General features: G+C 34.2%; 1 protein-coding gene and 1 long non-coding RNA gene across 2 annotated transcripts in view; one reads left to right on the forward strand and one right to left on the reverse strand.

Moving 5' to 3' along the window:
• Window positions 1-10,853: 10,853 nt before the first annotated feature.
• LOC136030146 (uncharacterized) overlaps window positions 10,854-12,184 on the reverse strand; it is a 102,437-nt gene continuing 101,106 nt past the window's right edge. Inside the window, exon 5 of the long non-coding RNA XR_010618198.1 lies at window positions 10,854-10,983. This is a non-coding gene — a long non-coding RNA (uncharacterized LOC136030146). The remainder of the gene's footprint in view (window positions 10,984-12,184) is intronic.
• The window catches only part of LOC136030145 (uncharacterized), a 39,443-nt gene continuing 38,239 nt past the window's right edge, over window positions 10,981-12,184 (forward strand). Inside the window, exon 1 of the mRNA XM_065708846.1 lies at window positions 10,981-11,508. Coding sequence (XP_065564918.1) covers window positions 10,990-11,508 — 519 coding nt within the window. The 5' untranslated portion in view covers window positions 10,981-10,989. The remainder of the gene's footprint in view (window positions 11,509-12,184) is intronic.

The raw sequence follows: 12,184 nt of genomic DNA on the forward strand, positions 1-12,184 counted from the left end.
GTGCATTGCTGATCCCAATTGCAAAAATTGCAGCCAAAAACACCCTTCCTGTAGCTTTTCCTGCCCCATTATTAAGAATGCAATAAAGTGCAAATCCACCTTTCAACCATGAGTGCATCAATCTCAGTTATTTCGTTCAATATAAATGGCACCAGAGATAAGGATTTTGTTATTGATGAGTTGTACGGTTCCTACGATTTGGTATATTTCCAGGAGTATCTTCTCCCTGCTTCAAGTTTGAATTTTTTGCGTCGAAGTCAGCATCATACTGCGTTCCTGAGTCCAGCAAAAGATACTGGCGGTCGCCCTTCCGCTGGACTGGCCTGTGTCTTTAAACGGGACATTCATCTACCCTCCCCAGTACTCTTCTACTCCGACAAATTTTTTTTGGCTGTGCGTGTCGGCAGTATTGTATTTATAAACTCTTATCTCCCATATGAAGGATACACGATCAGATCCTTAACTAAATTCGGAAAGGCGTGTGGTCTACTTAAGAATCTTGTGAATTTGGTACTATTAAACTCTCTACAATATATAATAATTGGGGACCTAAATACTGATATTAATCGATCTTCTGTGAGAAGGGAACTGCTTTTTGAGTGTCTTCCTTCATACCACGTTGTGCCCAAATCCCAAAATTTTTCATATGTTCATCATTCTGGAAGCACAAGTGATATTGACCATATTATTTGCTCTCCTGGTATCATCTCTTCTTCTGCTTCTGTTCATGTTAACGAGCAAGATACCGACCACATACCAATTTCAGCGACATTTACGATGGATATTGATCTATCGGAAACCAATTGCTCGCGAGAAAAATCGAAGTGGTTTGAAAAAAGTAATTGGAGCAAAGCCAATATACCGCACTACATCTCTACCTTGACAACCCTTCTTTCTACCATACGTGTTCCATATCATCTACTTCAGCGCCAGGTACCTATGAATGGTAAAGCCGATATTGACTGTTATTATAACCAACTTGTGATGTGTATGAAAAGGGCAGAAGAAGCTGCCGTACCTCGACAACGTATTCGTAAAAGAACACAAAAACCTATCTGGTCACTGGACCCTTGTTTAAAGTCGATAAAAAATAAAGCCAAATTATGGCTACAGATATGGAATGAATGTGGTCGGCCAAGTTCTGGGTGTTTCGCTGATATCAAACGTAAAACTAAAACCAATTATAAACTTTATCTTAGGTCGGCACGTTACCGCGGTATGGATTTCCCTGTAAGTAGGGAGGATTGGCGAAAAGTGATCAATTCTGAAAAGATAAATGATGAAACTAGGACAAGTAATTGCCTTTCAACTTCAGCTTGGTATAAACATTGTTCTTCGATTTTTTCAGTGATTAATTATTCAGTGCATTCTGTGTATACTCGCCTTCTTACCCCCCTCTTTAGTACAACGTTTTCGCAACGCCATATAGTGCCCATATCTTTTTCTTCCGTAATTAATGCTGTTAAAAGTTTAAAATCTAATTCAATAGATAAGGATGGTATTTCTAAGATGCATATGCCGATTGAATGCACCCCCCTTATATCTCACTTTCGGCTTCTTTTTCAAATGTGTCTATGTACTTCATACGTACCTGAGAGTTTTCTGTGTGGCACTGTTTCGTCAATTTTAAAAAGGGGAAAGTCACCGATTGATTGTTCTTGCTATCGACCTATTACTGTATCTTGTAAATTAGTAAGGTTTTTGAGTATATCCTTCTACAATTTTTGACTAAAAATATTATTGAGGATGAGAACCAATTTGGTTTTCGGAGTGGGGTGGGTTGTCAGCATGCGCATAAGATTCTGTCTTCTCTATTGGCTGATAATTCTTCCAAGGGAAACGGTCTTTATATTTGTGCTTTGGCTCTTTCGAAAGCGTTTGATAGTGTGGTCCATAGTCAGCTTATTTTTTCCTTGTATAATTCCGGGGTCAATCTCTCTATTATAATGCTTCTTAGGTTTTGGTATTCAAATTCGTTTCTTCAATTAGGATCTGCACCAGACACTATTATAAGAATGTGAAGAGGTGTTAGGCAGGGTGGTGTTCTGTCCCCTACGCTTTTTAAGATTTGTATTTCTAGTGTGCTGGCTAAGATTTCAGGTACATACCCTTCTGGTCTTGCGGATGTTTCTTATCTTGCTTATGCTGACGACTTGCTTCTGATTAGCCGTTCCAAAAAGGGTCTTTCCTATATGGTCTCTATAGTTTCAGATGCTTTCTCTTATATTGGCCTTTCAATTAATATAGATAAATGTGAGTTTCTTCCCTATAAGTGTATTACTGCTAATCCCCTTCACTGTAATAACTTCACTATCCCGCTTGTTGATTGTATTCGTTGGCTTGGTATCTCTATTACTAACAATCTTTCGAGCTTACGTCAGCGTACTGTTTGTGATATAAGTAAAAAGATTCAGATTGGTTATGCAAAAATTGTTGCAAATAGAGGGAAGTATAATAGACGTGCGCTGGCTAAACTTTATTCTACTTTCTGTGATCATTCTGTCCCTTATACTTCAGGTCTTTTCTCCCTTCTTAATAATGGTAATTTAAAAAGAATTCGGATAAATTATTTCAAATTTTGCAAATTTCTTCTGTATCTTCCACCTTGGCAAAAAAACCGGACTCTTGTTAAAAAATTCTCAGTTCCTGACATAACTTTAAAGTTGGAGATTCTTCACAGACAACTCTCCAGTACAGCTTCTGCTCGCCTTTCCCCTCACCACCGTCTTATCCGTTTTTTTCGTTGACTTTGTGTATGTATTTGTTTTTCTCTTTTGTGTTTTTTGAATTTCATTTTTTGTGTCTATCTAATGTTCCTTTTTTTCATATTTCGTTATTTTGTGTGTTTATTTAATTTTTTGTATTAACGTAAAAAATTTCTATTGTCATTACTTTTCATTTTTTGTATGTTTTGCTTTTTTTTTGTGTGTATTTAATTGTTTGTACTCCACATTTTAATACTTTTACAGTGTTGTTGTGGGTAAGAAATAAATTATTATTATATATAAAACATTTCTTCAGTGTTGACTGTCTCACCGTCAAATTAACTTACGTACAATAGATGCAGGGAATGTTGTTTTTTTCTAAAGAAAGAGGATGGGTAATCGATTGACATCATAGTTTAAATTAATAAAATATGTTTGGAAAGGATTTTCTAAATTTCCGACTTATTTTTTGTTCACATAAGAAAATACAGATTGAAAAATCAGTTGCATAGTTTTAAATAATCACTGACTTTCTATGATAATGTTCAAAAACAAAACCACAATGATATTTTTTTTTCGATTAGTATGTCAATAAATTTAGTAAATGTGCTTGAGCCTCAGCCCATAAGCATCATACAGTAATTCAGATCTGGAGATTCATCTTTCATAATATCATCAAGCACTCTTTGAGAAAAAAGTTTCTTTTGGACAGATAACTTTTGAAAACGATCATTTAGATTCAGACCTTTATCCAAAGTCACAAGATTCCAGATGATTTTATGTTCGTAATTACTTCCATGTATAATCCTAACACTCTCACAGCTTACTGTAGACTAACTAATGAATCGAAAGATTCGTTCTACTTCAGAAATATCCCTGGAGAGAGGAATGGTAACCAACAGAAAAAAAGTTGGGTATTGACTATTATAAGGTTTTAGGTATTGACCTGCTTATTATAAGGTATTTATCTTTTCTCATAGATATTATCGAAGTAGAAAGAATCTTTTGCTTTTTTGGTTACTCTGTAGTCAGCTGTGAGAGTGTTAGGATGGTTCAGCTCATGGAGGTTTGGTTACAATGGAGTTCAGTTACACAGGGCTCAACAAAGGGGTTTAGTTGTGTGGCGACTCAACTAACCCATAGATATTATCGAAGTAGAAAGAATCTTTTGCTTTTTTGGTTACTCTGTAGTCGGCTGTGAGAGTGTTAGGATGGTTCAGCTCATGGAGGTTTGGTTACAATGGAGTTCAGTTACACAAGGCTCAACAAAGGGGGTTAGTTTTGTGGCGACTCAACTAAATGGGGTAGAGTTTCATGAGGGTTCATTTGCAAGGGGGCTCATATGCGCGGTAGTTCAATTATACGGGGATCAGTTACCATTGATTCAGTTGCGAAAGGGTTCAATTATGGGAGGTGAGTTACTTGGTTATTAGTTACACTGGAGTCCAGTTATACACGCATCATTCTACGTCTCTGACACTGAAAAAAATACTGAGGAGAATAAAAAATAGGAGGCAGTTACGTGAGAGTAAAAATGTAGGTTAGTTTAGTTGCTTTATTCCAGCTCATTTTTTTACCAATACAAAATTTAGCAAAGAAATTTCTTTTATAATAGGTTTACTTGCAAATTCCAAGGGTTTATAGATATATATATATATATATATATATATATATATATATATATATATATATATATATATATATATATATATATATATATATACATAAATTTCCGAAAACCTAGAGGCATATGTGTATTCTCCTGATGAGCCCTTGTGTTGGGTTGTTGCCTCTGAACTATTTGTCTTTATTGTTTTTATAGTTTGGTAAATGACGACTTATACTTATTGACGACACGACTTCCTGTCCATGGATTATTCTTTATGGTTGATTTGTGCATAGCTATGCTGTTTGACCTATGTGATTGTATCTATGAGTAGGGTTAAGGCCTCATTTAAGTGCTAGTCTATATTAATCACAAATGTAGAAAAACAGTCTTCCTTTTCTCCTTCTGTCTACCTTCTTTTTTTCTTTTTTTTAATGTGTTTGTGCAGTTGCATTGGTGATTTCTCTTTTCATTATATATATATATATATATATATATATATATATATATATATATATATATATATATATATATATATATATATATATATATATATATATATATATATATATATATACTATCAGAGATAAAACTGTAACGATTCCCATAGAAAAGTTCATACTGCTACAACATTTTATTTTTTTTCCTAGAGGCCCCTTATATGGAATCGATTCTCGTATAAAATTCAAAGGGGGCACAATCTGTTGAAAATTGGGAGTCCTAGTTCCCTTTGTAAGACTTAACAGTGATTTGAGGGTAATTACCTCCCTCTCACTTTTTTCTCAAATACATCAAACAGGAACTTTGGGATAGCCATTTTGTTAAAAATACCTCAAAGTTAGAAAAAAATTCTGGTGTCAACACAATACCCCAGGGCCCAGGGGCAGGCGTTGTGAGTAATGCCCCAGGGGCAAATACGGTCCTTACAGATGGGATACTCGTATTAACTTCAGAGGGGGCTTATTTGATTGGAAATTAAAAGTTCTAGTTCACTTTTTAGAGTCAATAGAGATTGAAGGGAAACTAGACCCCTCCCTTCACTCCATTTTCCCCGTAATTGCATTATAAGGTAAAAAATTTGAGATAGCCATTTTGTTAGAATTAGTTCAAAGGTCAGGTAATTAAAATCCAATGTCGAATAACACCCCGCAGGCAGACATTGTAAGTCATGCCTTGGGGTATATAAGGTTCTAATGGAAAGGATGCTCGCACTAATTTCAAGAGGGCTCTTATTTGATCTGAAATGTAAAGTTCTGGTTCATTTTATACTAGTTAAAAGTTAAATTCAAAGTTTAGATAACAAGAACGCCGGTGTTGAAACAACCCCTTAAGGCCCAGGGGCAGGTGTAGTAAGTTACGGCCTGGGGGTATTTATGGTTATTATTGAAGGTATTCTCGTATAAACTTCAGAAAGGGGTCATTTGATTGGAAATTGAAAGTTGTAGTTGACTTTTTAAGAGTCAAAAGGGATCGGAGGGCAGCCAGCCTCCTTCACTCCCTTTTTCCTCCAAATATATCAGGTAAAAATTTTGAAGAAGTCATTTTTGTAAAAAAAAAGTTCAAAAGTCAGGTAACGAAATTATCCTCGTCGATAGAACCCCCCAGGGCCTGATTACAGCCGTTGTAAGTTAAGACCAGGGGTATAAATGGTTCTTATGGAAGAGATGCTCGTAAAAACCTCTGAAAGGGCTCCTTTGTTTTGAAAGTGAAACTACTAGTTCATTTTTCAAGAGTCAAAATAGATCGGTGGGCGACTACCCGCCCCCCCCCTGTCCACGACCTTTATTCTATATGAATAAAATAAATAATTTTAAATAAGAATTTTGTTATAAACAGTTAAAAGGTCAGATAACAAATATCCCAGTTTACACAACCCCCAGGGCCCGAGTGCAGTCGTATTAAGTTATACTCTGGGGGTATATATGGTTCCTTTGGAAGGGATGCTCGTATAAACTTTAGAGAGTGCTGATTTGATTATAAATTGAAACTTGAAAGTGACAATTCACTTTTTAAGAGTCAAATGAGATCCAAGGGCAACCCCCCCCCTGCCCAACGTCTTTTTACTTAAACCCATCCTATAAACATTTTAGATAGCTATTTAAAAGAAAAATAGCTCAAATAACATAAAAGGGTCCAGGGGAAGTTATGTCCTGAGGGCATATATGGTTCTTATGGAAGGTGTGATCTTATAAACTTCATAGAAGGCTCATTTGATTGGAAATTGAAAGTTCTAGTTCATTTTTTAGGAGTCAAAAGTGATCGGAGGGCAGTTGGGCCCCATACCCTTTTTTGCCCCAAGGGCTTCCCACATAAACTTTGAGACAGCCATTTTGTGAAAAAATGTTTTTGAAGGTCAGATAACAAGAAATCCAGTGTTGAAACAGCGTTGAAACCCCTCAGGGCCTGGGGGAAGGCGTGGTAAGTTATGCCATGCGGGAAATGTTACTCTTATAGAAGGGATGCAAGTATAAACTTCAGAGAGGGCTCATTTAATTGGAAATTAAAAGTTCAAGTTCACTTTATTAGAGTATAAAAAAATCGAAAGACAGCTAGCCCCTTCATCTAAACGCTTTTTTGGCCCAAAACCAATATGATAAAAATTTGAGATGCCATTTGGTTAAAAATAGTTCAAACACTATATATTACAAATTTTTGGCTCGACACAAACCCCAAGGCCATGGAACATGCGTTGTAAGCTATATCCTGGGGGCGTATATGGTTTTTATAGAAGAGACGCTCGTATAAACTTTAGAATGGGATCATTTGATAGAAAACTGAAAGTTCTAGTTCACTTTTTTAAAGAGTCATATGACATCGAAGGGCAATTAATACCCCATGCCAATTTTTCTCCAAGGACAACCAATTAAAAATTTTGAGGTAACCATTTTGTTGAAAAATATTTCAAAGATCAGATAATAAGAACAGTGAGGTTGGGATATATCCCCAGAGACCAAGGGCAAGGGTTTTAATTTTTGCCTCAAGACGTATAAGGTTTTCATGTAAGCAGAGTTCGTATAAACATTAAGAGTGGTTCATTTGAATGGAAATAGAAACTTTTAGGTACCTTTTTATGAATCATAAGGGATCGGAGAGCAATTAACCCCCCCCCCCTTATACATACACGCCGTTTTATTCCAAATGTATAAGGTCAAAATTTTAAGATTGCCAATTATTTGAAGTAGTCCAATGATCACATAACAGAAATTTATGGGTCAACCAGCACCCCCCCCCCCCCCACAGCTCGAGAGAAGGGCTGTAACTTATACTGAGGGTAAAAAGGTTTTAAAGGAACGGATGGTCATATAAACCTTGGAAGGGACTCAAGTGATTCACCTCCTAGTATAAAATCCATCCCCCTAATCTCCTTAGATTTGACTTATTTTAAAGTCAATAAGGTCTTTTTTTTACTTTTTTAGTTGTGCAGTAAGATTTGTGAAAACAATGGCCACCCAGCGAAGTATGTATAGAGCCAGCCCCACCCTTCCCCTAGAATTAATCTGACCCCCTAATTTCCTCCTATTTGTAGCAAAAATAGGAGGATGGATCTCATACTGTTTGTGAATAGTTATCCCTTGTGTAAAGTTATTTTAGCTTTTAAATTTATTTTTTTCTCTTACTAAATTTTTGACAACAGAAATCTAAAGGTTCTAGAGGCAGTGAGGTTAGATTATTCATTGTTTTTGTTATTTTTAGTTGTTCACAAAGATTAGTGAAAAAAACCGCTATAGAAAGGTTGTGTACAGCCAGCCTCGCCCATCCCCTAGCATTAGTATATATAATAACTTTATATACTGAGTGTGAATTGTTATCTCTTTTGGAAAGTTATTTTAGTTTTTGAATTATTTTTTTCTTTTGATAAGTCTTAGGCAATAGAAAACAAAAAATCACACAGGCAATAAGGTTTTTTTTTTTTTTAGTTGTAAAGTAAGATAAGTGAAAACAGGGCCACCATGGGAAGGTTGTGTACAGCCAGCCACCCACCCTTTAGCATTAATCTTGACCCCTTAATATTCCTCACTTTGCTGCGCAAACAGAAAGATATTGGATTCAATCTTCCACTCCCATTCCTTGGAATGGCTCTGAGTTGCGGAACTTAACTCCGTAACTCAGAGCCATTAAATACTAGAATATTTATAGTAAGGTTGCTCCTTACTGCAGTTTGTTACAACGAACTGTTTGATATTATTATTATTTTCAAAACCCTAATCTAGATGATTCCAACTTCTAATCTCCCTATGAAGTAAAGGAAACATCGATCGAGTCAAAACAATTAATGAAATATTAATCTCTCCATAAGATTGAGTGTCATCATTGTATGTCATGATTCTCAAATTTACCAAACTGTCAAAACATGAACGATTTGTACCATGATATAGCCTAAAAATAAACGGAAAAGTATATAGCTCTCCTAGTGTAAAAGCTGGTAGTATCTTTATTCGCTTGTAGACGTTCCAGACTGAATCTCAGGACTGCAGGCCAACCATCAAACGAACTACATTATTTTGAAGAACTCGAACGGGCCGGACAACGGAAGGAAATGTACCAAGCCTAATGCTACAACAATAAAAAATATATTGATGGACAAGAGAAAAAAAGGACATAGGACATTCGTAGGGAAAAATACTAAAGTCTTTTCGTTTTACCTAGGTTACAAGACAAAACTTTACTCACAGATTGTGCATTAAATTTGAATGATAACATCTGATCAATATAAGCCCCTAGGTATTTAATCGAAAAAGCACACTTTAAAATTCCAATGTGTTACAATCGAAGGATAATAGATACCTTATTTCCTTTTTCATTTTGATATTGTTACTTTGATACTAGTTTTGATACCTCGGTGAAGTTTTGATGTTGAAAAGCAATTCTAATTTTGAAATAAGAAATTGTTAAAAACTTGAAACTTTTTGCAATCAAAAACATACCAAAACTAATTAAAAAACATATTTTTCCAAAAAAGAAGTTTTTCAAAGTAAAGTAAAGGCTATTTTAGACTTCAAATCAGCAGATCCACACCTACTGAAATTCAAAATCAAAACAACGAGAAATCAGCATTAAAAAACAAATGATGCCCAAAACGAACAGAAATTAAAGAAAAAATCAGCAAAATATTTATCAAGTGAGTACATACAATAAAAAATCATAAAGCAATTATAACTAAATTTGAATATACAAATCAACCTCAAAACAAAAAAAAAGATTTTACTATTGAAGTTTAAAATGAAACCCAAAATGAACAGAAATAAAAAAAAAACAGTCCATGCAAACAAACATATAATAGATAATAATATATATGAGAAAGTAAATCTTAAATTGAATATACAAATCAAGTTTGAAACGAACAAAAATTCCTTCGAACAAGAGTTTGAATATTGCTTATTACTTTCACTATAAGTCTAAAATCTTCTATGTCATTCGTACTTTACGAAAACGAATTAATAACAATAATAATTTTTTCATCACCCACACGATAAATAAAGTAAATATGGAGGAGTAAGAATAAATAAAAAGCACAAAGAGAACAACAAATATACACAGAAAATAAACATAAGAAACTGATAAGGCGGTGGTTAGGGGAAAGGCATGCGGAATTTGTACTGGAGATTTTTTTGTGTAGAATCTCCAAGTTTAAAATTATATCAGGAACTGAAAATTTACTAACAAAAATCCAGTTTATTTTTGTCCAAGATGAAAGACACGGACGAGATTTGGTCTTTACCCTAAATTTTGACTCTTTGTCTTAACTCTACTTTTTAAAACATTAAAAAACTTTAGCGTATAGAGTGGGGCGTTGATGAGGATGCAGCCCCTTTTCATATAAAAAGTATTTTCTGTTCGCTTTAAGTTTTAATGTCGCTCCTTACTTCCCGTTAAAAAAACTTAAATTTTTTTATTTAATTTCTGAACGTTTTTCAATCAATGAATGATTGATTTTGGCTCTTTGCAGATGTATAACTGAAACAAAATTTGCATATTTATTCAATTTGCTAAATGGCCTTCTCATAGTTTTGATCTAATGCTTTTGAGAAAAAAGGAGTGGGGGAGGAGGCCTAGTTGCCCTCTGATTTTTCGGTTTATTAGTAAAAGATATGAGTAACTTACAAATTAACGCGGCAGGTGGCAGGCTTCTATGTGTGGGTTCTCATTGTCTCTTGTGTTCTAACCACAGACAATTTGCTGTCTTTTCATATTGCAGTTTTTTCAAAGATATTTGGTTATTACAGCAAGTCCAATTTCTAACAATGATATCTACCAAGCTTCAAAGTATTGTTTTCTTTTTTAAGGTTTTTGAATTCTTGTACTCCATTGTTTTTTTGTTATTTTTTTTAGTCTTTTTTTTTTAGTGTTTTACTTTTTTTTAGTTTTTTTAGTTTGCTTTTTTATTCTTTTTTTAGTTTTCTTTTTCTTCTTTATTTTTTTCCTTTTTTTATTGTAAACAGTGTAACTGACAGACAGACAGCATATTTTGATTTACATTTTTTTCATAGACTAACCTTGACTTGCAACAACCAAATACGCGGATGCCCTGCCACTGTAGCACTGGAAGAACTCGAGACCCATCTTTTGAAATGTAGCTTCAATCCTAAGAGACTTGTTAGTTGTAGCTGTGGATGTGGAATTACAATATGCTTTGGTGAGCTTGCAAACCATAATTATGCGCGAAGTCTGAGGCTCGAGATGAAAGAGACATTGGAAAGAATTGAAAAAGCAAATGAAAACAAAATGTCAAAGATGCATAATATTAATTCTAATCTAGTTAAACGATTGGAAAGAGTCAAAGAAGAAACCGAAGACAAAATTTCAAAGATGCATAATATTAATGCTTTTCTGGTTAAAGAATTGGAAAGAGTCAAAAAAGCAAATGACGAAATGTCAAAGATACTTGGTATTAATGCTAATCTAGTTGAAATATTGGAAAGAGTCGTAAAAAGAAATGAAGACAAAATGTCAAAGATGTATAATATTAATGCTAATCTAGTTAAAGAATTGGAAAGAGTCAAAAAAACAAATCACGAAATGTCAAAGATATTTGGCATTAATGCTAATCTAGTAAAAAAATTGGAAAGAGTCGAAAAAGGTAATGAAGACAAAATGTTAATGATTAAATCAAAATTGGAATTACTTGAGGCGGAAATGGCAAAATTTCGAATATCAAAGTCGAATTCACTTCATATAGAGAGTGCTACACTAAAACAGGTAAATACACATCTTGAAATATAGTTAATATTTATCTTTGAGAAGTGACCTTAGTTGTTTTACTTTCCTCAGTTGCTAGTATAATAACAACTTGGCGACTGCCCACTTTTTTAGTTAGTCGCAAATAATGCAGCAGTTACATTTTCAGTATTTGTTTTTTTTTAAGAAATTCCCAACTCCGTAGACTGGTGGCTTGAGTTTGAGAACAGTTTGATAGATCCTGAATCGCATAGATTCTAGGAGTTTATTTAGTTGCCTAATCTGTATAAGTATAAGATAGATGTTCAACACACCCTTCAAATTTTGCCGAAAAATTTTTTAGCCAGGAAACGTTAGCAGAACATTTTCTATTTTCCAAAGATGAGCAATATAGTTTTTTTTTATAGCTGCATCTCTGCTGATATGTAATTAAATCATAAACAATAGTAAAACAAATTCTTTAGTTTCTTATCTGACAAGACAAGACCTGAGGTACCTCTTTTACCATGTATATTTTTTCAATTATTAGCCTCGAGATCCATCTTTTTATAATGATGTTATGGCATTCTAATCCAAAAATTTTTACGGTTAAAATAACATTCTTTGACAATAGGTTACTCAGACAATCAACCCTATGTTTGAACAGAAACACTGGAATGATTGATTGAGCAGTGGAAAGTTAAGCGGGCTTATTTTA

This window comes from Artemia franciscana, chromosome 8 (assembly GCF_032884065.1).
Source record: "Artemia franciscana chromosome 8, ASM3288406v1, whole genome shotgun sequence".
NCBI lineage: Eukaryota > Metazoa > Arthropoda > Branchiopoda > Anostraca > Artemiidae > Artemia > Artemia franciscana.